The sequence below is a fragment of the Tachyglossus aculeatus genome, chromosome 16 (assembly GCF_015852505.1).
Source record: "Tachyglossus aculeatus isolate mTacAcu1 chromosome 16, mTacAcu1.pri, whole genome shotgun sequence".
NCBI classification, from domain to species: domain Eukaryota; kingdom Metazoa; phylum Chordata; class Mammalia; order Monotremata; family Tachyglossidae; genus Tachyglossus; species Tachyglossus aculeatus.
This window is the reverse complement of record NC_052081.1, coordinates 33,378,945-33,405,364: the sequence shown is the minus strand read 5'-3', so window position 1 is coordinate 33,405,364 and position 26,420 is coordinate 33,378,945. Positions and strand designations below refer to the sequence as shown.

The window sequence follows — 26,420 nt, the reverse complement described above, 5'->3', positions numbered from 1 at the left end:
TAGGGGTGAACGAGAGAGCGGAGTCGAGGGTGACACCCATTTTACAGATGAGGTAACTGAGACACAGAGAAGTTAATTAACTGATTTGACCAAGATCACACGGTTGACCCAGATCCTCTAATTGCCAGGTCTGTGCTGTTTCTATAATAATAATAATAATAATATTAATAATAATGGCATTTATTAAGCGCTTACTATGTGCAAAGCACTGTTCGAAGCGCTGGGGGGTTACAAGGTGATCAGGTTGTCCCTCGGGGGGCTCACAGTCTTAATCCCCATTTTACAGATGAGGTACCTGAGGCACAGAGAAGTTAAGTGACTTGCCCAAAGTCACACAGCTGACAAGTGGTGGAGCCGGGATTTGAACCCATGATTTCTGACTCCAAAGCCCGTGCTCTTTCCACTGAGCCACGCTGCTTCTCAACGTTTTCCTACTTATCCCTTTCCTTATCTTTTATGTTAATTTTGTGTTTTCATTGTCTTTACTTTTTCCTTTCGTGTCTGCCACCAGTCCCATTTCCCCATTCATTCTTAAACTGTGAGCCTCTTGAGAGCCTGAGACCTTGTCTTATTCATTCATTCAATCGTATTTATTGAGAACTTACTATGTGCAAGGCACTGTACTGGGAGAGAACAATACAACAATAAACAGACACCTTCCCTGCTCTAATTCTTCTGTGTGTATTCTTTCCCAGAGTTGAGTACAGGACTATGCACATTGTAAGCACTTAATAAATATGACGTAGTGGATAGAGCATGGACCAAGGAATCAGAAGATAATGAGTTCTAATCCTGACTCAGCCACATCTCTGCTATATGACCTTGGGAAAGTCACTTCTCTACTCTGTGCCTCAGTTACCGCATCTGTACAATTGGGATTTAGATTGTGAGCCCCGCTTGGGACAGGGATTGGGTCCAACCCAAGTTGCTTGTATCCACCCCATTGCTTAGTACATAGTTAGCACTTAGCAAACACCACAGTTATTAGCATTATTACTATTACTTCTTGCCTGCCACGTTACTGTTTATTCTAGCTATACCCTTTGGATTGTTCCAAAACACTTTCACATTAATGATCTCATTTCATCTTCATCCTTGAGGAGCAGCATGGCCTAGTGGAAAGAAGAAAGGCCTGGATGTACTTATCCCGGCTTCACCCTTTGCCTGCTGTGTGACCTCAGGGAAGTCTCAGTCTCTCTGTGCCTCAGTTTCCTCAACTATAAAATGGGGATTCAATATCGGTTCTCTCTGACTTCAACTGTGAGCCCCACCTGGGACAGAGACTCTGTCAGATCTGATTATCTTGGATCAACCCTCAGGTTTTTAAACAGTGTTTGACACATAGTGTTTAACAAATAATAACAACAACAACAATAATAATACTCCTCGCCACATCTCTAGGAGGGACAAAGAAACAGAGATGAAGAGAGGTTAAGTGGCTTGCTCTAATTCACTCAGCAGGCCACTGAAAGAGCTGGGATTAGAACCTAGGTCTTGCTCCCAGACCTTGTGAGCCTACTGTTGGGTAGGGACTGTCTCTATATGTTGTCAACTTGTACTTCCCAAGTGCTTAGTACAGTGCTCTGCACACAGTAAATACTCAATAAATACGATTGACTGATTGATTGATTTCCACTGGACTGTCTCATATCGGCCCCCAGGTCTTCTCTTTTGTACTTGTGCCTGGTCAGAATTGCCCCATCATCTAGAAGGGTTGTTTGATTTCTGTCCACTACCTTACACTTCTCCTTATTGAACCTCATCCTGTTCTATAGGGCAGTTTTCCAATTTATCAAGATCTCTGAGTCTTCCAAAGTGAAGACTCACTTACCCCAATTTAGTATTTGCAAATTTGATAAGAATGCTTTCAATCTCTTCACCCAGGACACTGGAAATTTTCCAGATGATTGGGAATTCTACCAGTCACTTAAAAGGTAGCCCATGTGTAGTGTTATCTTCACACTACAGATGAGAAAGTAAGTTTGCCTACTGATGTGCATTCAGTGACAAAGCTAGAGAACCCAGGTGTCCTAACTCCCAACCCACTGCACTGCCATCAGCTCCTGTGTCCTCACTTTATGGATAAAAACAATGCCATAGTCATGTAAGAATTTTTTTTACGCATTTGCTGGTTACTAAGGAATAGCTTGTATAATCAAACTACGAAAGAGAAGCATGAAATAATATCACTGTCAAAGCTTGAACTAATTAGGGTTCTCCACCCCCCCCCCCCCTTCAACTAGTCATGCTGATTGGAATGTGAAAAAGAAGAAAATATGTGCCATGACTAAGTGAAATTGCTGTATTTTAAGATGATATTATTAGATTTTGTAAAAAATACACCTTTCGTCTCTAGGCCTCAGAGCTCATTAGCATGATTTTAAAATAAAGACTTTCGATGAGCTAAGAACTGTTCAAAACAACCTCAACAGCTTTTCCCCCATTATGAAATAAATGGTAAGTGAAAGATGTTTGGGTAAAGTCACCTTTTAAGATGAATCAAATATGTTTCTTTCTCCAACTCTCCTGAAGAAGACTAGAGATTCAGCAGAATCAAAATATCAGGATCAAAATCATGTTTCCAGAACCTACAAATATCTGAATGCTGGTGGGTAAATGGCACTTGAGTCAAACTAAATTCATAGGACAAATGAATTTCTGGACCAGATCTCAAGGCTACTTAGGTGACTTTGTCAGGAAGGACTGATGATACCTGAAAAAATATAGAAGTCCAGAGTCACAGAACCAACCCAGAAGGAATCCCCTGACTTCTTCCATCATTCAATCCTGAAGACTAAGCAGTTGTGTCATCATTGCCACATTATTTGCCGAGTGGGCATCCTTGGGTACATGGTACCTGAACTGGAGACTGGGCGTAGAAGGAAGCAAAGTAATCTCTGAGATAAATGGCTCCCAAAGCAAGTTTGTTCATTCATTAATTCATTCATTAAACTATATATATTGAGATCATTACCACACAGCTCTCCTGGGTGAAACACAAGAGGAGTCTGGATGACAGGAGTATGTCTTAGCAGGTGCTGCATGGTGAGCTGAAATGGGTAATGTATCAATTGACTGGATTTTTTTGTAGCAAAAAGTGAAATAGCTGGGTAGTGAGCAATGCTTCCAGGCTTGGGAACTCCGGGCAGAGCCACCGTTCTAGGCAGAATAAGTGCTCGGTAAATACTACTGAAAGAAAAAGCAGTTGCTGGATTTAGCTGTTGTCTCTGGCTGCCCCGAGGCCCCATGATGGCTGTCTGAAGTAGGGTCTATAGCCCTTCCACACCGACGAAGGTGGGAAGTCCAAGAAGCTGGAAGAAGTGGCTGTGTTTAACTGCTGCTTTAAGTTGTCTCCACCTTGCTGCTATTGCTCAGTTTTGAGCACAGCGCAGAATGGCTAGAGTTGCCACTTCCACTGTGACTACCTGGGCTGAAAGGAAGACCTTGGCCTATTCCATCAACACTTGGTGGGTGGTGGGATCAGAAGATGAAAGGAAGGACTGTCCCACCGACTTATGAAAGCAGGTTGGGCAGGACAAACATTTCCAAGACAGTATGATAAGCAGCCTCAAGCAGCCTAGTGGAAAAAGCACAGGCTTGGGAGTCAGAGGACCTAGGTTCTAATCCCAGCTCTGCCGATTGCTAGCTGTGTGACCTCGGGCAAGTCACTTAAATTCTCAGTTCCTCGGTTTCCTCATCTGTAAAATGGGGTTTAAACCCTACTTACTCTTTCTTTAACTGCGAGCCCCATGTGGGACAGGGACTGTATCCACCCTGATAAATCTGTACCTACCCCAGCGCTTAGAACAGTGCTTGAGCCATAGTAAGCACTTAACAAATACCATAAAAACAAACCAACCCTCCCCCCGCCAAATGTGACATAGCAGCAAACTAGTGGTGGATGGACAGCAATTCTGGCATGCAACCATCGGGCTACCCTCCTCAAGAAGGGGCTTTGAGAATATTGGAATACCAAAAGACCAATTTGAAAATTAGAGGTACAGAACATGGCCAATACAGCAACGCAAGGAAAATCTTGTCTGGCTTATCAATCAACTGTATTTATTGAGCACTTATTAAAAACTTGGGAGAGTACAACAAAACTTGGTAGACATGTTCCCTGTCCACAACAAGCTTACAATCTAGAAAGGATACAGTGTGGAATGGTGTGTTGATCACAAAGCAATCTCTTCAGGCACATCTGCATGTTTGAATAGGATCTTACCCTCGGTAGTGTCATCTTAAAATATGGAAACAGATGTGGAAGAGAGACACAACTAAATAGAGAGGGAGACTCTTACTCGTGCTGAACGCTGTACCAGGATACTGAGTGGGGTTACAAAGGAAAAATCAAGGCACAGACTCTGTCCTCCTGGTGTTTACAATCTAGTGAAACTACCAGGCTTAACACAAATATGAGGCACACAGACAAAAACTCCAACATTTGAGGAGAACCTGAAAGATATAGGAGTGCAAGCAACACACATGAATAATTTAGGAGGCAAGCATGTGCTGCAGGGAAACTGTATGATTGAATGCTCTGGTAAAACCTTTAGGAGAAGATGATTTTTTGAGGTTAAAAAACTTAATTTGGTTTTGGGGGAAACAAGATGGGGTTATTAGGCTTCAATTTTGTCAGGGTAAATCTGGGAGTGCATTTACAAATATTAAAACATGCATGATTTTATTTTAACTAAAAAGAAAAAAGATTTCCCATTCTAGGAGATCCCTGTGAAAGGATACAAGGGAGGCATTGGTCTGAAGCCATGCACTTGATGTGGGGGCAACAAGACTGGTAGGCAGGTGGTAAGACAGAATGAATGCTGCAGTGGTAATGGCTGCTGCAACTGGGACTCTCCCACCATCAGAGCCTTAGGGAAGGAATCCATCAATCCATCCATCAATCAATGCTATTTATTGAGTGCTTCCTGTGTGCATAGTGCTGTAGTAAGTGCTTGGGGGGACACAATAATAATAATGATGGTGTTTGTTAAGCACTTCTGTTTTAAGTGCTAGGGGGATAGAAGGTGATCAGGTTGTCCCACGTGGGGCTCACAATCTTCATCTCCATTTTACAGATGCGGTAACTAAGGCACAGAGAAGTTAAGTGACTTGCCCAAAGTCACACAGCCAATAAGTAGCGGAGCCGGGGTTAGAACCCATGACCTCTGACTCCCAAGCCCGGGCTCTTGCCGCAAGCCACGCTGCTTCTCTGACACGCTGCTTCACAAGACAACAGAGGTGGTAGACCTGCTCCCTAGCCACAGTGAGCTTATAGTCTAGAGGGGTAAAGAATAGAGTGGGAGGCCCTGTATTCTGCAAGCAGTGGCAACAGCAGCCCTTCTCTCTTCCTAAGGTTCTCCCAGTCACCCGACCTGTCAACCCCTTGCTCTGAGTGGCCCGGAAGAAGTGTGATTTAGTGGAAAGAGCACACCTTTCGGGGTCAGAAGACCAGGGCTCCAGGCCTGGATCTCCTATTGGCCTACTGTGTGACCCCAGGCAAATCACTTAATCCCTCTGTGCCCCAGGTTCCTAGGTCATAAAATGGGGGAGAGAAGTAGAAATAGGTAGTGGAAATAGCATAGGGCTGGGGATCAGGAAGGTTGCGTTCTAATCCCAGTTTTGTTTCCTCATTTGTAAAATGGAGATAAAATGTCTGCTTTCCCTACCTCTTGGTCTGCGAGCCCTGTGGGAGACATGGACTGTGTACTGTCCTGATTATCTTTTATCTACCTCAGCACTTGGCACTAGTAAGCACTTACATACCACTTTTAAAAAGGAGATACCAGAGAGGAAAAAGAAGAGTCCGGAACAGGCTGATGGTGAGGGAGGGAGGAGGAATGAAGAAAGGAAGAGAGAAGGGGATGAGAAGAAGGGAAGGGAGAAGGGCGAAAGAGGAAGGGAGGGGAGAAAGAGGAAGGGAGGAAATTGCAGGAGAGGAAAGAAGGATGAAGAAGGGAGGAAAGAGAGGGGGAGCAAGGTGGAAGGGAGAAGGAGCTGAATGAAGGAATGATGAGGAGAGATAAGGATAGCTAGTCAAAGCTGGGGGAAACCAAGGCAGCTGATGGAAACTGGTTCATGTTGGGATCCAGAGTCACCATAGGTTTCTTTTCAGGGCAGTGACAATTAGAGAAATGATTCCTGAGGCTTGTGAAATCTAGGTTGGAGGACAGAGAAGTTGGAGGTGCAGAAAACAGCAAGAATGCTGCTAATAATAATAATAATAATAATAATAATAATGGCATTTATTAAGCGCTTACTATGTGCAAAGCACTGTTCTAAGCACTGGGGGGGTTACAAGGCGATCAGGTTGTCCCACATGGGGCTCACAGTCCTTATCCCCATTTTACAGATGAGGTAACTGAGGCACAGAGAAGTTAAGTGACTTGCCCAAAGTTACACAGCTGGCAAGTGGCAGAGCCGGGATTTGAACCCACGACGTCCGACTCCAAAGCCTGGGCTCTTTCCGCTGAGCCACACTGCTTCTCTGCTGCACTAATGCAGGAGCAAAGTCATAGAGACCTGGACTAGAAAATGAAGAAGAGCTCCTTGTGGGCAGGGAACATGTCTAACAACTCTGTTATGGTATAATAATAATAATAATAATAATAATATCTAAGTGCTTTACTATATGCCAAGCACTGTTCTAAGCACTGAGATGGATACAAGGTTATAAGGTTGTCCCACTTGGTACTCACAGTCTTAATCTCCATTTTACAGATTAGGTAACTGAGGCACAAAGAAATTAAGTGGCTTGCCCAAAGTCACATGGCTGATAAGTTGTGGAGTCGGAATTAGAACCCATGACCTCTGACTCCCAAGCCCGTGCTCTTTTCACTAAGCCACACTGCTTCTCTTCCAAAAACTTAGTACAGTACTCTGCACACAGTAAATGCTCAATAAATATGATTGATGGATTTAACTGGGAGACATTACAGGGAAGCAGCATGGTCTAGTGGAAAGAGTCCAGGCTTGAGAGTCAGAAGACCTGGGTTTTAATGCTGACTCCACCATGCCTGCCATGTGACCTTGCACAAGTCGCTTCACTTCTCTGGGCCTCAGTTTCCTCATTTGTAAGTTGGGGCTTCAATACCTGTTCTCCCTTGGATTTAGCCTGGAGCCCAATGTGAGAAAGGGACTATGTCTGATCTGATTAACTTGGATCTACCCCACTGCTTAAAACAGTGCTTGACACATAGTCACTTAACAAATGCCATGATCATTGCTATTATTATTAATATCATTATTATCAATAATAATAAAGAAGAATAACCAAGGGAGGTGGTTAGGGTCCAGAAAGCATAGAGCTTATGTACTGGAGCTTCTTCTTCTGATCTGAAGCTTTTGCTCCCGAGATGAGCACTGAAAACATATTTAGTAGACTCAGGGTTGCACTATCCTGAGATCAACTCTATGAATTGGATGCCCCTGGACATGGCTGGTTGCTAGTGCTCGACAAGAGCCTTGGGAATTCACACTGCGCTGAAGAGTGGCTTAAAAATTAAGGGAGGAAGTGAAGCATAGCCAGTCTGAGATTAACCACTTTCCTACTGCCTGGCATTACCAGTGCATTCAGAGTGCAAGCTCCTGCTGGGCCACTGAATACACTCTAGACGTACCAAGATTGCACAGATTTCCTCAATAGTATGTTAATAACTGGCAGCAGACAAGCAGAGGCGGGGGGGGGGGGGGGACAGAGCCAAGGGGCTAAAATACCCATTATCTCCCTCTCCCCACAGCTCCAGGCTTTCCCTTCCCTAAGCACCTGCCTCCACTTTACACTGCTTTCTGATGTGTTCCTTGCCAGAGGCACCGTTTCCAGTTGGAACTGGGGGTACCCAACGCAGCAAAAACGTTCTTTCTTTTCAGCTTCAAGTACTGACAAGGGTGTAGGAGCACCACCAGAAAGAGTAGCACAATAAACTAGAAAAAGGCTTTTCCACCATCTAGAATCATGGCATGTATCTGGGATGTTGGGTACCCTTACAGTTACTTCATTTTAAGAATAGTAGTATTTACTGTTTACTGTTTGCAGAGCACTGTACTAAGTGCTGGGAAGAAATACACAGATGAGAATTCCACTTGCCTTCCACTGACTGTAAAATGGAGATTAAGACTTCCAGCCCCATGTGGGCTTAAATATCTACCCCAGCTTTTAGTACAGTGCCTGGCACACAGTACATACTTAACAAATGCCATTGAAAAAGTCATTGATTGATTGATAGAACTGGTGAAGAATCTAATGATCAGAAAAGGGAGCAGATTCTCTATAAGGGTTAACTGAAAAGTTTCAGATTCATTCTAGAAAGTCAAAGGTTGAAACCTGTAAAAGGCTGAAGTGTGTGAAGCAAATACACATGGAATTGTTCTCCACCTAATTCCATAGCATGAGAATTAGGGGCACCCACTGGCACCTGAAGGAAGTGGACACAAGACAACAAAATCAGTCAACCAAGGGCACTATTGAGCACTTGTGTGCAGAGCACTGTGCTAAGCATGTAGGAGAATACAATAGAGTTGGTAGGCACAATCTCTGCTCCTAGTTTTAGAATATAGTTGGGGAGACAGACTTTAAAATAAAATACAGATAGCACAAACAAGAGTAAAAGGATCTGCACATAAGTGCTGTGGAGCTGGGAGTGGATAAGTACCAAGGCGCTTAGGGGTATGTATGAATGGACAACAGAGAAGGTGGGGAGAATAGAGAGGAAATGAGGGGTTAGTCAAGGAAGGTTTCTGGGAAGAGACAGTATTTTAGTAGGACTCTGAAGTTGGAGAGAATGGCAGTCTGTTGGATATGAAGGGGGAAGGAGTTTAAGACAGGAAGGAGGGCATGGACAAGATGGAGAGAGAGAATAGACTGAGACACAGTACACTGGTGCTTGAGGAACCAAGTCTGTCAGCTGGCTTGTAGAGGAGGAACAAAGTTAGGTAGAAAGGAGATAGCTGATTGAGTTTCTAAGTCATTGATGAGGAGTTTGTATTTGATGTGGAGATGGATGGGCAGGAGTAGCCACATCTCCTCCTAGGGGTCTTCCCTGATTAAGTCCTCTTTTCCCCAGCTCGGTCTCCCTTCTGAGTCATCTGTGCACTTGTATCTATGATCTTCGGACATTTGATAGTTGCCCACCCCCAACCCCACAGCACTAATGTACGTATCTTTAAATTATAACAAATTTTTTATATTAATGTCTGTCTCCTGCTCTTCTAGACTGTAAGCTCGTTATGCACAGGGAACGTGCCTGCTAATTCTGTTGTACTGTACTCTCGCAAGTCTTAGTACAGTGCTCTGCACATAGTATTAAATAAATACCATCGACTGATTGAGTGGGGACAGAGCAATTTTTTTAGAAAAATGATCTGGGCAGCAGAATGTAGTGGGGACTAGAGAGAGGAGAGACAGGAGGTCCACAATAGTTCAGGTGGGTTATGACAGGTACTTGGACCAAGGAAGCAGCAGTTTGGATAAAGAAGAAAGGGTGGACTCTAGAGATGCTGTGAAGGTTGAAGTGACAGGATTGGGGACATATGCCCACACCCAATGGTAAAAATATGCAATGTGGTACCCCAGGATGTTGTGAGGACTGAAATTGCCAAAAGGTTCACAAAGGTGATGATGAATCCACAATGGGGGATCCAAAAGAGGAGTTAGGGATGATAGATCTCTATAACCATGAGAATGGGGAGACAACCATCATCATACTATTTCGTAAAGCATGCTTCAGCATCACTCTCCAAATTCTAGACTGAGTGGATCATTGGTCTGACCTATATATATATATATATATATATATATATATATATATATATTCTTAAGGGCTTTTGAAATTGATACAATACAGAAATCTTCTACCTTAGTTTACATAAACAACCCAAATGATCAGGAAATATGTCAGTGCATGCAGAGCAATTGAAAGGCCATATTTTTTATAACTCTGGCTAGCCTACCTCAGAGAGGAAGACTTGGCTTGGTCCTTTGGCTACAGCAGGAAGCAAATTTTAAGTGTTCCCTGTTGAAGATGATGAATGGGTCTGTTTTATCCTTTGTTATGCAGGAGGTTAAAGATAAAAAGACCCCATTTATATTTTATTTTTAGAAAGGCAATTCATAAGCCCAGATCAGTCAGTATGACTTGAAACTAGTGTTGATCATTTCAAAAAGATGTAGACAATTTGGTCATTTGGTGATTAGAATTATTTGTACAGTGATTGTAATGCAGTAAGGGCTAGGGGGGCTATTATTCAGGTGCTATTGGGACTTCTTTATCCCGAGCCCAATATAAGAGGACAAATCTTGTTGATGAATCTTTGTCACCCTTAAATAGCAGAAAGCATCAGAGCCCAAACCATGATTATTGTTCTCTTCAAAGCTTAATGCAAAATGAGAACTTGAATTTAATGACTGATGCAGGAGTGGTGAAAAATTATTAACAAATCCTCACTGTAGATTGTAGAACTCAACATCTCCCCAACTTCATCATTCAAATCATAAACATGAAATACTTTCAGAAGCCACAACTTGGTGAACAAAACTCTAACAGACTAAATTAGCAAAAACTTCATTTGTGTTTCTTTCATTTTCAGCTATCACTGGATTTTAGCCATTGCCGCATAGAAGCTTGACATTATATCAGCTTAGGGTTTATTTGTATTGACGAGACAATAAAAAAATCTCATCTATCCCTGTCACTTTTAGCTCTTCACTTGACATTGGAAGAGTTTAATGAAAGAAAGACAGTAATGATGAGGAGAAGATTACCAATGTATTAGTCTGTGAACTAAGCTTGCATTTCATTGATATCAACGGTATTTTTGCACTGCTTCTTTTCAAATATGGTATTCCTTCAATTGGCAAAGAAGTCCAATATCCAGGTGCAAAGGCACAAAGTTTTTATGTAAATGCAAAGCTGGGATCCTTGCTGGCTTGGAAACAGGAGCCATGGAAAGCCAGATTTCTGAAGCTGTCAGAAAGTGGCTGAGGAATGAAGGAACAAAAGAACTCTTTCTCTTCTCTTCTCTCCTCTCCTCTCCTCTCCTCTCCTCTCCTCTCCTCTCTCTCTGTCCTTTCTCCCCCACACCCCCTCGAGAAACAGACCTCACTGCATTTTGGGCAGTTCCTCATAGCAACAAGGACATCTAGAGTTATCTCCCTTTCTAATCCATTCCATCTGGGTAAAGGGGCTTATTTGGGTCTCTCTCTGGGCCTGGGTACCCATACCTCTAGAATTGAGCCAAATGCATAGCAGAAGCAAATGTGCTTCCAGTCCAGGACCAGGCATTTCTGGAAAGTGGCCGCACACTTACCCCCAACTTCCAAACACATCTAGGGACATATGGAAAGAGTAGAGTGGCCTAGTGCAAGGACCACAGGCCTGGAAGTCAGAAGACCTGGGTTCCGATCCTGGATCCACAACTTAGTTGCTGAATTACTTTGGGTAAGTCATTCGCTTCTCTATGCTTCTGTTTCCTCCTCCATAAAATGGTAATTAAATACCTGTTCTCCCTCCTACTTAGCCTGTGAACCCCATGTGGGAGAGGGGTTCTGTCAGGCCTGATTACCTAGTATCTACTCCAGCACTTAACTTAGTACAGTGCTTGGCACATAGTAAGCACTCAACAAATAACAATATTATTATTATTTGACTTAGCGTCCGTCTCCCCTGTGGATTTTAAGCTCTTTGATATAAAACATTTTGTCCATTAACTTTATTGTACTCAGTCACATGCTTAAACCAAGGAGGCACTATTATCACTGATTAGTTCACCGTTTCTAGATTTGACTTTGGAATTCACTTGACACCTGGAATGCCACAAAGACCTTCAGGCTTTAAACCAGCAATCCATCTCAGTGTTTTGGACTGAAATTCTGCAAACAAAATGTTTCTACCAACTTTCACAGGGTCACCCTCCCGCTGACCGCACTCCCTCTCTGCCCCACTTCCTTTCCCAGGTCCAGCCCAATGGTTTTAAGATCAGGACAAAACTCCCAAAGCAAGCACCTTCCTCTCTCCACCTCTCTGGCCAAGTCACAAGCAAACTGGAGCTCTTCTACACTCTATAATCTGGCAAAAAACGGGGAATTGTTGGATTGCTAAAAGGGTCTGTGGACGCAAGAGCATGCCTAAAGCAGTGAGAACATCTTTGGAATCCCTGAACTTTAAGAGCTTCTGCTATAACCAACTCTGTTTTAATGGACTCTCCCAAGATCAGTAGGTACGATCGAGTGATTGTGGGGAGGTCCACTTTATGAGACCCCACCCATCCTGCTCTCTGGTTGGCCCAGCCCTTCCCAGGGGGCAACTGCACTTGTCAAGTGTAGTGTCTCCTGTCACAGTACCACCCAAAATGCCCCTCCAATTATCCTGGTAGAACAGGAAGTCTCTTTCTTCTTAACCAGGAAGCTGATTCCACAACCTCCTTCAGCAGCCTATTCTGGTGGCTCATAGTTCTTACTTAATTTCATTTAGCTCAAAGCTGAAAAAGTAGAAAAAAAAGTTTTATATCTATTTGGAAATTGCACCTTATAAAAAAGAAAGAAGTACGATTTGCCCTTTCCTCACAAATGGCACACCAATCAATGGTATTCATTGAGTACTTACTATGTGCAGAGCACTGTAGTATGTACTTAATAATAATAATAGTATTTGTTAAGCACTTACTTTGTGTCTAGCACTGTTCTAAGCACTGGGGTAGATACAAAGTAATCAGGTTGTCCCATGTGGAGCTCACAGTCTTAATCCCCATTTTCCAGATGAGGTAACTGAGGCACAGAGAAGTTAAGTGTCTTGCCCAAGGTCACACAGCAGACAAGTGGCAGAGCTGGGAGTGGAAGCCACTTCCTCTGACTCCCAAGCCCATGCTCTTTCCACTAAGCCATGCTGCTTCTCACTTGAGAGAGTACAATACAACAGAATTCAAAGACCCATTCCCTGCCTATAACGAGCTTACAGACTAGAGATTGTATGGCCAGAGATTGTCTCAAAATATTTTATGTCACATTTGAGTCATGAAGCCTACTGGAATTATCACAGTAGAGTCAATTCTCCTACATTGTGTGTTTTCACTATGTGTTCTTAGAGGGAAAATTGTTGGGGAACTAAGATGCTTCCATCAGGTAACAGTTTGGACAGACTGCAATGCAATATCAGAAGAAATGAGCATGTGAGCATTGTATTAAGGCGTGATTATGTTAACTTGAGTTTCCCTAACATGCAGATTGTCAGGAAGGTAGCCCACACATTAAAGCAGAACTGACTGTAATTCAGGCAAGAGTTGGGTTTTGAGCCTCAATTTTTTACTTCCCCTTATTGTGGAGGCTTAGTCAATGACAGCAAAAAGGCTAGAAAGAGACCTGCCTAGAAGGAAAGAGACAGAAGGATGTATTGCCCAATTTGTTGGAAATAAACTGCCCAACAATGACATTATAGGTTTAAAATTGTCTCTTGCTCTGTCTTCCAATCACTTAAGATATTAGACACTAGTAGTCACACGTCAAATCATTCTTTAACATATGATTTTCTCCTGAGAATGGTCCTTTCAAGCTTAACTAGAAACACTTCATAGATACAAAATCTCTCCAGTGATCTGTTAGCTCATTTACATTTTTATATGACTTCTTGTGCAGCTCTACAATAATGTTCTCATTAAGTTTTGAAATCCACATATTTATTCTCCAGAATTTTGTCACACCTGGACCTCCATCCTCTTTATAAGGCACAAAATTATTTGAGCCAATAAACTATAATATTTTCTGCAGTTAATTTATTCTCTTGCATCCTCCAAAGAGAAATAAAATGAGACTGAACAATGTCTTTCTTTCCAAGGTTTGGGTTGTCTCTCTAAAGCTTTTGATCCTTATTACCATTCTTGGTATGTTGCAAATCTACTGGTGGAATTATTTTGATTGGTTACTGGTCAAAAATTTTTTAATGAGTTCCAGGGGGGATTTTGTCATATCTGTAATAAATTTTGTACTTGAATTATTGTTTCCTTAGCATCCAGCACTGTGATCTATAACATATGCTACCTCTGGTATCCAATTTCCAGTTTGTTCCCCTCCACCCCCCGCCCCTCCTAAGTTCATTTACGTTAAGATAATTTATGCTTTTTTCCCAAAAGGCTTCAGCAACCCCCACAGAGAGAGAGAACATATTCTCTGAATCTTTGCATCTTTGCAGTTTCAGAAGTGGGCTCTGTCTTTCTCCACACTGCAGCTGAGCAATGCCTAAATGCTCTGTCATCTACTTCTCCCTTTAGGGAAAAAAAATAACTGCCTTCTGAAACTGAACCCTGAGAAAAACAAGAGAGTAATTACTTCTTCGGGGACCTCCTGCCTCACTGCACTTTCCTATATAAGAGGCAGGTGTGAAGTTGAGATCTACATTTATTTAAAAGCCCAGAAATGCCCCCAGTATTAGATTTGCCCAAGAAAAAAAAAATCTATTGATTTCCTAAAAGAATTTGAGAAACTTATTTTCAAATTAATGCTAAGCATTAGGGAGTGATCCAGCTGGAAACCAGCAGCTAAGTAGTCTGAAGAATCGCTTTCTGCACTTTTCAGACATAATTTGTTGTTTTTTTTTCCTTTGGCTTTCTGGAAATGTTTAAGTAACAGAGAAACCTCAAATTGGAGTTTCAGTGAAGGTGGGTTCTCCTCTTATCTCTCCAGCCGTTCATTCTCAGTCTCTTTTGCGGTCTCCTCCTCCCCCTCCCATCCCCTTACTGTAGGGGTTCCTCAAGGATTAGTTCTTGGTCTCCTTCTGTTCTCTATCTACATTCACTCCCTTGGTGAACTCATTCGCTCCCACAGCTTCAACTATCATCTCTACGCTGATGACACCCAAATCTACATCTCTGCCCCTGCTCTCTCTCCCTCCCTTCAGGCTCGTGTCTCCTCCTACCTTCAAGACATCTCCATCTGGATGCCTGCCCACCATCTAAAACTCAATATGTCCAAGACTGAACTCCTTATCTTCCCTCCCAAACCCTGCCCTCTCTCCCTGACTTTCCCATCACTGTTGACGGCACTACTGTCCTTCCCATCTCACAAGTCTCCAACCTTGGTGTCATCTTCGACTCCGTTCTCTCGTTCACCCCTCACATCCAATCTGTGACCAAAAACTGCCAATCTCACCTCCGCAACATCGCCAAGATCCACCCTTTCCTCTCCATCCAAACTGCTGCCCTGCTGGTTCAATCTCTCATCCTATCCCGACTGGATTACTGCATATGCCTCCTCTCTGATCTCCCATCCTCCTGTCTTTCCCCACTTCAATCTATACTTCACGCCACTGCCCGGATCATCTTTGTGCAGAAATGCTCTGGGCATGTTACTCCCCTCCTCAAAAATCTCCAGTGGCTACCAATCAACCTATGCATCAGGCAAAAACTCCTCACTCTCTGCTTCAAGACTCTCCATCACCCTGCCCCCTCCTACCTCACCTCCCTTCTTTCCTTCTACAGCCCAGCCCGCATCCTCTGCTCCTCTGCCGCTAACCTCCTCACTGGGCCTCATTCTCACCTGTCTCACCATCGACCCCCTGCCCACGTCCTCCCCCTGGCCTGGAATGCCCTCCCTCCGCACATCCGCCAACCTAGCTCTCTTCATCCCTTCAAAGCCCTACTGAGAGCTCACTTCCTCCAGGAGGTCTTCCCAGACTGAGCCCCCTCCTTCTTCTCCCCCTCCCCCCGCCCTACCTCCTTTCTCTCCCTACAGCACTTGTATATATGTTTGTACAGATTTATTACTCTATTTCACTTGTACATATTTACTATTCTATTTATTTTATTTTGTTAATATGTTTTGTTTTGTTGTCTGTCTCCCCCTTCTAGACTGTGAGCCCACTGTTGCGTAGGGACCATCTCTATATGTTGCCAACTTGTACTTCTCAAGCGCTTAGTACAGTGCTCTGCACACAGTAAGCGCTCAATAAATACGATTGATTGAATGAATGAATGAACTGCCTGGAGACATCCATTACAGCAGAGATTGCAGGGTAGTGCAGGGACACACTCTTTATGTCGCGCTATCATTTTCCTTCTAACCAGACTGATAGGAGCCATTTCCAGAGGAACAGTTCAGCCTAAGTCCCCAGACCCAGATTTTCAGTGATTCGTGGCTGGTGGAGCCAGCTAAGGTCAGCTGAAATAACAGGAGTGGTCAAGTCCTGCTGGGACATTTCCAAAGAAGTCCAAGATGCCCAGGAATTAAAACCTCTCAAACGCAGCACCATTTTCTGTCCCAAACCCTCATAATCACCCCCAAACACATTTTCCTTAGCTCATCAGTGAGCCCAGGGTGGTTTTGAACCAAGGAACTAAGGACAGTATTTCCTGGGCAGGCCGTAATCTAGTCTGAAGCAATAGAGACTACCCTGTAAATTTGTAACTAAGGCTCTGATAACCATGGAATGTCCTTCTAAAAACACTTTTGGCATAAGGAAAAAATTTCTTCTTCATGTACATACAGCTTCTCACTTTAGAATCACAGCTATTTCAGGGACTATTACAGATGAACTCTGAATAACTCCCATGATGATGATGATGGTAATGCTTGTAGTAATGATAATGATGGTGAAAAAGCCTGTTGATCTATTAGCACATAGGGCTGGGTTTAATGAAGGAGGCAAGCAAATACTTAAAAAAAAACCTATATAGAGAGAGCAAGTAAATAACTAAAGCTCTTCTCCTACTATTTTTAGCAATTTTACCGCATTTGCACACTAAGGATTGAAATCTTCTCCACTAACAGTCCTTTCAGATGATAAGCTTGGATTCGTGTTTATTATTAGCTCTGCTGCAAAGAGCAACCAGCAAAACTGAAAGACACACAACATCAACAAATCAAAAGCTTATTCCCCCACAGTGTAGTCAAAATCAGGGTGCTGCTCTCTCCACTCTGGAATGTTTCAAGCGGTTTACTGAGATCAAGGACAAAGCATCCAAAAAAGATCATACAGATCAAAACAAACAACTGATATCGGATGGAAAAATCCATTAGGTTGAGTTAGAAAAGTCAAGGTTAATCAACCAATGGTACTTATTAAGTCTTTACTGTGTGTGCAAAGCACTATACTAAGTGCTTGGGAGAGTACAATACACATTACCTGCCCATAAGGAGCTAACAGTCTAGAGAAGCTGAAGGACTTTGAATTTTAACTGCCATCAGTTTTGACTTTCAGGGCATTTGTGACTTGAGACAGATCTTTTAAAATCAACCTTAAAATATGGGAGAAATTATGTTTCTAAAATACAATTCCTTCATATTTTAGAGTTTGGATAAGTCACATGAAGGCTCACGCAGGGCAAAAGGGTTATGAACTGCAATGAGGAAACGCGGTGGGTGCCACCTGTAATCTCAAAGAGCTGCACTGTCTTGCCATTCCAAATAGAAGTGAATCAAGTTAATCTTAACTTACTAGAATGTATTAGTTCAGGAGATTTAATAAGGCAGATTTAATGCTTCCTTTTCCCCTGGCGGCTATCACGAAGCCTATTCATTCCGAGCATAAATCTGACTGGAGAGTGGGGCAACTCTGACTTCCTGGCATTGCGTATTTTTAATTTAGTTATTCTCTGGTGCTCCCCACCAGGACAGTGAACACGCCTGCTGTGGGATGAAACACCACAGTGAAAGGAAGCAGCTGCAGGAGACAGTACCCAAGAGACTGCAAAACTGGCATGAAATAATTGCAGATAAAAGCATGGAGATTTTAGGTAACTGTAAGAGGGCCAGGATGGCTTCCAGACTGCTAAAATGAAACAGGAGGGCTAGGCAAGAAGTAGCCACTTCCACATCCAGTCTACTACAAGTCTTGTGCCTGACAGCGACACCTTACTTCTGGGAAGGAAGCCATCATTCTGGTCCATTTAAGCATCACCTCTTCCTGATGATGATGATGACCCTTATTTAATGCTTACTAGGTTGCCCAGCACTGTGCTAAGCACTGGGTTAGATGCAAGAGAGTCAGATTGGGCACAGTTCCTGCCTCACCTGATGCTCCAAGTCTACAAAAGAGGGAGAACAAGTACTTCCTCCTCATTTAATAGATGAGGAAAATTAGGCACAGAGAGGTCAAATCACTTGCCCAAGGTCATTCAGCATGTAAATAGCAGAGCCGGGATTAGAATCCAGGTCTCCTGACATCTGGGCCCATGCTCTTATCACTAGCCACACTGCTTCTTTCTGTGCTCTAAACAGCATTCCCTCCTGAAAAGATGAGTGCACTGCCAAAAAATTAAACCAGTACTTCCTTCTCTGGGAAATCATCAGATTGCCTACTCTCCATTCATTTCCTGGTTTTCTTTAGGAAGCAGTCATATTCCAACCTAATAAGCTTGTATTTACCCCAATCTTAGAACAGTGCTTGACATATAGTAAGTGCTTAACAAATACCATAAAAGAAGCAAACAATAGCAGGAAGAATAGCACCTGTGTAAGGAAGATGTAGGTAGACTGGGAATGAATAGATTAATGTCTTATGATAAAGGTCTTAAAACCAGGTCCAAGGGACGGAAGTCTGCATTAAGAAAGGTTTGTTTGTATTAACGTGAATAGTTGGAAACATCATTTTAATTTCATGTATCTATAATTTACTGAATCGCAGAACAAATATGCTGTATTAGGCGGCTGCTGAAGGCATCGGGTTGTAAATATTTCATTGCTTTAAAAATGTGCTGCTATTAGGTATGTGTTATAGTATTCTGCTAAATAATGGTTTATAAGAGAAAATGGAGCTTTCCTTTTCCTCCAATCTTATTTTTGGTGAATGATCTTTTAAGAAAAACCCCAACAATTCAGAGTTAAATTTTCAAAATCATTCATTAATTAATTCATTCAATAGTATTTATTGGGCACTTATTATGTGCAAAGCACTGTATTAAGTGCTTGGGAAGTACAATTCAGCAACAGAGGCAATCCTTAATGACTGACTGAGCAACAGTGGCTGTACAGATGTCTAAAGTTGCAGCACATTCCCACCTCCAGCCACTACCACGCACAGTCCTAAATACATTCCCAAATAACATTTTTCATCCTCAAGGAATGGCAAGTCAAGGATGTGGTGGTAGTAGTAGTAGTAGTAGTAGTAGTAGTAGTAGTAGTAGTAGTAGTAGTAGTAGTAGTAACTGTAGTTGTAATATTTATTGAGTGCCCACTAGTTGCAATTCACTATGCTAAGCGCTTGAGGAGTACAAAATGAGCAATGTGTGACCTTGGTCAAGTCACTTAACTTCTCTGTACCTCAATTACCTCACCTGTAAAATGGGCATTAACCGCGAGCCCTATGTGGGAGAGGGATTGTGTCCAACCTGATTAACTTAGATCTACCCCAGCTCTTAGTTCAGTGCCTAGCACATAGTAAGCACTTAACAAATACCACAAATTCCCTGCCCATAAGGAGCTTACAGTCTTACATAGTGACATATCTTTGCACTGGGTCTGGTACAGGCAAAGAGGGGAGCGGGGTGAGGAATTAGAGCACAGAAGGTGGGTTATTTTCTCCCCATAGTTTGAGTCTGCATAGATGCCCCCACACAGACAGAACCAGCCTATCCTTACCTTACAGAGGCAGAAGAAAGTCACTTGATATCTTCTGAGCAAAGACAGTATGGGCAATGTACAGGCTACTTTAATACATCCCATTGCAGCTATTTCAAAACTCATTTAAAATCCCTGATTGCAGGGATAGCAGCTTAAATCAACTTTCAGGTGGAAGCACTTAGAGCACTTAGGAAGAAAGGCACTACCCAGACCCAAGGCTTCTGAACTGCCCAAAAGGAAAGGTATTCACTGGGCTAACACCTCTGTGTTGCCCAAAGTTTTAATTTTTCATTTGGGACCAGGCCAGCAGTTTAAGATTTAGTGACCATAAAGGAAAATATGGTAAATCCAAAAATCAGGAGGAAAGTAATGCCATTAGACCCTCGGATGGCACTTATAGACTTGAGCTGCCAGCTATCTTAATCTGCATGTTTTGGTTCTTCCAAAGAAAATGAATGAAGTGCTGCAATGATGAAATAGGTCACCATCTCTGATGGATGGTAGTGCTTGTGATTCCCAGAACAAGGGCTGAAATACATTTAGAGGGGCTATTTCAGCACTCTATTGGGATTGGACCAACCTAGTGTGTATATATATATAATATATATATGATGTAATAATAATATAATATAATAATATAGCAAGTATATACATATATATATATACATGCCATATTATCACCCGTCCATCAGCCCCATAGCACTTATGTATATACCTGTAATTTATTTATATTAATGTTTGTCTCCCCCTCTAGACTGTAAGCTCCTTTAGGGTAGGGAAAGTGTACTCTCCCAAGAGCTTAGTCCAGTGCTCTGCACACAGTACGTACTAGACAAATATGATTGATCAATTTAGTGGATGGAAGGAAACTGCAAACCAAGCCCCGGGTGCTCAGTTTTAAATCAGGTCACTGCCAACAGGATGGCACCCTGTCTGAAATGCTCACCTCGGCTCCCTGCTGGAAACCCTTCCTTCCCGGCTGGGCGGAAAGCACCAGCACAGACTTCCATGGTTTGCTGCTTCAGCTGCTCAGGCCCAGGATGGGCTTGGCAGTGAGCCTCCTCCCTCGCAGCAGCAGTGCTCTCTGCCGCTTGCAGCTGCATCGATTGTCACAGAGCCACGGCCCCGAGTCGTTCCAAGCAGCTGGCTTGTGCCCAGGCCTCCGAAGGTGGGGATGGGAGGGCACAGACTATGAGACACCCCGGAACAGCATAATTGATAGGGTGACGCGGCCAAACGGAGGGCCGGAGTCTAAAACGGAAAGGAGACCGAAGAGTCGGTTCCCTTTTGAAAGAGAATGTTCCTTCAGGGCAGCTTAAAGTTCTTCTCTTCTTCTTACAGCTGAGTCCCCAAATTTTTAACCAAGCCACCAAAGATGCACTAGACTGCCAGTCTGTACCACCCAGGAAGAAAGGACTAATTGATGTTTATCATTACTGGCTCATCATCCTTTGTAATTAATCCCAGGGATTTTTCCCAAAGAGAATATACTATGGAACATCTCGGTGCAGACTCATTCTTGCATTGAATGCTTCTGGGGACAGGGAAGCAGGGAGGGTGAGCTTTATAGCCTGAAAAGTCATAATGAGCCCCATATGTGTTCTTTGCACAATTCCAATTTTTGGCCCCCCAAATGGTAAAGCTTCTGACTGTAACACCATGCAGTGGTTTGCACAGTTCCACAGTTCTCAGTGGCAATGCTTCTCCTCTATATAATTATCCAAGGGCATCTGTCAACATTTGGGCACCCTGTGTGTGTTGCACACAAATCCTCATGTCATTTATTCAACTTTCTGTGGAAAGTGGTCCCTGAGAAAATACCTACCCTGGGATGCCATCACTCACTGCAGGACCTGGGGTCTACTCCCAGCTCCACTTCTTGCCTGCTGTGTGACTTTGGGCAAGTGACTCAACTTCTCTATGCCTCAGTTTCCTCATCAGCAAAATGAGGATTAAATCTCTGTTTTCCTTCCTACTAAGATTGAAAGCCCCTTGTGGGAAAGGAACTGTGTCTGATTTGATCATCTTTTATCTGCTCCAGTGCAAAATTCACTGTTTGGCACACAGGAAGCACTTTACAATTACTAGTTAGTATTACTCCACAGGTACATCGAGGACTCTCCCCAAAAGCTCTCCCCACAGAGCTGCCTCCACCTCTGTTAGTTTATGCTCTGGAACTTGCTTCCTCTCAGAATCTCTCCCTATAAAGCCCACTTGTCCACCATTTTCTCCTCCCACCTCAGGACCTTTTTCTTCTGTGAAGTCCATGATGAAGCCCACATGAGTGTTCTGTTTCCCTTCTTCCCCATAAGATGTAATAGTGAACTCAGACCTACCCTGGGGAGAAGGTCATCTTTGCCTTTGGAAGATTAAACCCCAGTGTGGGGTGACAGTGGGGCTTCAAATGTCATTCATAGTTGATGGTCTATGAGACTGATGTGGGGTCCAAACTTCTTCAGGGATGCAAGCCTGGGCCTTGCTCTCAATAACAGCATCTTCTAATATGAAGGGCAGCTATGTCATTAAAGTACAATGAGCTTCACTTTCCAGGAACTCAGCTCCAGCTAAATTAGGCTTTGGTCTCTTTGGCATAGGTCAGAACCCATATTTTTCACCTACCCTTTGATAGACTGCCTTCATGAACTTATTACTCACTGATGATGCCTCTTCTGGGAGAGATAAGGTGTGGAAATCAAGTCACTGGAGTCTTCTTCCTCCCCATTTCTCAGTTCCCTCCTCCCTTCAACCATGTCCTCTTAGCTGCATAACTACGCTGAATCAACTAATGTGTTGTGAAGGATCACCAGTGGTATTAGTTCGGTTCAAAGATGATGTTGCCAATGGTGAGTCTGCAACTGTAAGTGTGTCTTTAAGAGAGGCTTTTAAGAGAGATAAGAGATTCCTTATCATCAGGTTTAAAGCACTCCATTAGCTTGCCCCCTCCTAAGAACCTCACTGTTCTTACTATAGCCTAATCCACAAAATTCACTTCTCTAAGGCCAGCTTGCTCACTCCTCACAATCTATCTGGCTACCAACCCCTTTCCTACATCCTCCTTCTGATTTGGTATTCCCTTCCCCTCCATATATACACCAGACCACAATTCTTCCCACCTTCAAAACCTTATTTTGGCCACATCTCCTCCAAGAGGCCTTCACCAAATATAAGCCCTCTTTTCCATGACCTCCTCTTCCTTCTGAGTCACCAAGGAACTTGGATCTGTACCTTTTGAACACTTGATATCCCTACCCTCAGCCTAACAGCATTTATGTGCATATCCATAATTTATTTATTTATATTAGTGTGTACCTCCCCCTCTAGACTCTAAGCTCCTTAAGGGCAGACAACATGTCTCTGTTGAATTATGCTCTCCCAAGCCCTTAGTATAGTGCTCTGTGCACAGGAAGTGCTCAATGAATGAGATGCAGTGTGGCCTATTGGAAAGAGTGCCAGCCATGAAGTCAGAGAACCTGTGTTCTAATCCCACCTCCACCACTTATCTACTGTGTGACCTTGGGCAAGTCACTTAACTCTTCTGTGCCTCAGTTACCTCATCTGTAAAATGGGGATTAAGAGTTTGCGCCCCATGTAGGACATGGAATTTATCCAGCCTGATTAGCTTATATCAACCCCAGAGCTTAGTACAGTGCCTGGCACGCAATATGCACTTAACAAATATCATTGATTGACTGAACACACTTGCACTCTTTGTCCATGAAAATACAGTACAGCAATTTTTAGGGCAAATATTGCTCAGACACCAATGGCAAAGAAGGAAAAGTATGTCCTCTTGCTAGCAGGATATGGCCTTGAGTTGTGTTTGCAGTAAGGGTCATGATTTAGACTGAGTCATCCATACTTTCTTGCCCAGTCCCTTTTGTTCAGTGACATGCATTGCTTGTTAGCAGGTGGGGAGAATGACACTGTCTGGAGTCACAGAAAGATATGTTTTTGATCCCTCAATAACTTTAGATACTGCTGTGCTATCATCAGTTTGGTAAACCATTATTGAGTATGAAACTCAGAGTGCTTTAGTAAGGGTTGGAGGGGATCAGTTCTTCATCATGTTCTTATGAATACCAAGAGAAAAGTATAAAGCAAAGACAATCAAGAGACAACAATATTAGTACAACCAGATGCAAAGTACAAGTCTCCAGGGAAGAAGAGTTCATAAACTCCTTGAATAAGTTATTCCAGTCCCTCATTCTAAACCGCTTTGAATTTTAATATGTTTTCCACTGAAACAGCTTTGCAAAGTTGAATTTTTCAGTTTCCTAGACGTCATTCACCAACATGCAAGAAATTTACAAAAAGGCTCACTTGTACTCCTTAATAATTCATTACACCTGAGTGACTTTTTTCCCAGGAAAAAAACCAACAACTCAAAGTTATAAAAAAAAAGCCTACGGTGAGGATGGTATTAGAAAGATTTTGGTCAGTTGGAAAGCTAAGGAGGAGTTTTGAGCAAGTGACAGCAGGAATGCTAATAGAAAGCCATATGCAAGCATAACTACAGTGCCTGCTACTGGGGACCTTTAAATACAACATGTCCAAGATTGTTCTAGTTGCACAGTGCTTTACTTCCTTCACCTCTTCCCAAGGGGAATCAAGGGAACATTTCTGCAAAGCTTTCAACAGTGAGAGAAGAGATTGCAGCCCTTTAACTTAGGTCCAAAAGGCACTTATTCAATCCATCAATCATATTTATTAAGCACTTACTCTGTGCAGAGCACTGCGCTAATTGCTTGGGAGAATACAATATAACAGAGTTGGTAGACACATTCTTATTATTTGTTCTCCTTTCCCCAGCTCACCTCCTGCTTTCCTATCCTTGTTTCCTTACAACCACTAATAATATTTAAGATAATAATAATGATGGTATTTGTTAGGCACTTACCATGTGACAGGCACTGTACCCTGTGTATTGGCTCATAATAGATACATATATGGACCTATGTATATATACTGAGCCAACCAAAGAAATGAAAATACCAAGTTTGATTGAGGTGTGTTGGGACCCATTTGACTGCCATTGGCCCACACTTCAAACTAGTATCGCAATACTTTATACCATTCATCATATAAACGCCAGTAATTATTTGCTTTTGAATGTTCCCTTATAATAGGCCTGGTTCTATCTTATCTATATCAACTTGGTTTTTCCCATCTACCTCAGAGTCAGTCAGTCCTCCATTTTCTGAGTCACTTTTGTAGACCAAATGCTTTATTCTCTCCTCTACCAGCAAGATGTAAATTGTCTCTTTCTAATTCATTAATTTGATTTGTCAAATGCAAATTTACCTCAAATGCTGGACTGTTTCATGATCTTGTTTGAACTCTGCTGTCTGAATTTGGGGATGAGGCAGTCTTATTCCTGCACTACTCTGTAATATCCTTTGGTTCTCCTTCTTATTTGTATTCTTGTCAGTGTCACATTTAATGCTCCAAAGCGTGCTTTTAGGGTAATAACAGGTCTGAAGTTTATGAAATAAAAGATTGATATCAGCTTCATAAAACTCAGGCAAAAGCAATATCTTTTCTACATCTTGCCATCCCTTTAACTGCAGGAACTTTCATACTCTGTGGTTACTGAAAGATGTAAAAAATAATAATAGGAGGAGGTATCTTCCCACAGCCACGCTTTTCAGAAGCAGTGTCTTTAATTTATTTATCGATTAAATGACAAAGGAATATATACTTACTGCTTTCTCTGTTTCACAAGTGTGCTCTCTCTTTGGGGAAGCTTGTAAGGGGGCAACTTAAATGCCAACATGTTGCTTAAATGTCACCAGGCTGTCTGTTCCCAGAGGGCAGAGCAGGATGCCAATGAAAATTACCAGATTTCATGCTAGGAAGGTTAACCCTGGTAATCAGGTGTCTAATTTTTCATGGTTGATCCATGTTCTTACTAGCAGTTATCTATCACCCAACGAAGGGGCTTCCTAATTCCAAACTTTATCATCAATCAATAGTATTTATTGACGATGAGTACTTGACATGTGAGGAGAATGGGTGATATCATGATATAGAAACAGCTGCTGCCTCTGCTTAGGGTAAATGCAGGAATTTAAAAAATCATAAAGAATCCCCATAAGATGTTTTCCCAGTTTCTTACTTAAAATTTATTCTATTTTTCCTCTCTGTTAAACCATACTTCCATGTGGTTTTTCAAAAGCCAGCAAGGTCACCAAAATTATATTTGCTTCATGAAGCTAATAAAGGGATCAACAATATCTAACAATGGTCCTCTATTCTTCACCCCTTGCAAACAGAAGAGAACCTAAAAAACCGAGTGGGAAACTTCCACTAACAGATTAATGTGAAAATCAAGCAAAGGGAGATAGAGAAAGCAGAGGCTGAGATAATTACATTTCTTTGAGAGTCCCTGCCCAATTTACATTAGGGCTACTGCATGATTTCCAGTGTGCTGATCCTAAAAGTTTTAAGGACCTATGCTTTGAAAACTCCTCACAGGCAATATCAGGCACTGCATTTCTTAGGAAAGGTGAGTGGGTAACCCTACAGAACTCATCCTTGTAAGTCATGGAGCTATGTAGTAGGTGGGAGAGATTCAGCTGCACTCACCCCATTCATTCATTAATTCAATAGAATTTATTGAGTGCTCACTCATGATGAGGAAAAATGGGATGTGAGGGAAAAGCTCTCAGAACTGCTATGGTTCAGGGGTCCTATGGCAAAGCACTGACTACAAGATTTCAGACACTCCTGCTTTTCCACTGTTGCCCTTCCAGGAAACAAATAAGGAGCTGCCTCTACTCTTCTGGTCTCTGCATCCCAGGAGATTCATCCTTACATATGGGACAGAGTGATGAAAACTTTCTCCTGTTGCATATAGGGCCAAAGAGCAATTCATTCATTC

The 26,420-nt window shown here is 42.6% G+C and overlaps 1 protein-coding gene across 1 annotated transcript in view; it reads right to left on the bottom strand.

Moving 5' to 3' along the window:
* Nucleotides 1–26,085, bottom strand: part of SORCS1 (sortilin related VPS10 domain containing receptor 1) — a 402,129-nt gene extending 376,044 nt beyond the window's left edge. Inside the window, exons 1-4 of the mRNA XM_038758618.1 lie at nucleotides 25,939–26,085; nucleotides 24,842–25,014; nucleotides 20,654–20,791; nucleotides 20,487–20,556 (exon numbers count right to left, since the gene is read on the bottom strand). Coding sequence (XP_038614546.1) covers nucleotides 20,487–20,556; nucleotides 20,654–20,791; nucleotides 24,842–25,014; nucleotides 25,939–26,085 — 528 coding nt within the window. The remainder of the gene's footprint in view (nucleotides 1–20,486; nucleotides 20,557–20,653; nucleotides 20,792–24,841; nucleotides 25,015–25,938) is intronic.
* Nucleotides 26,086–26,420: the final 335 nt, after the last annotated feature.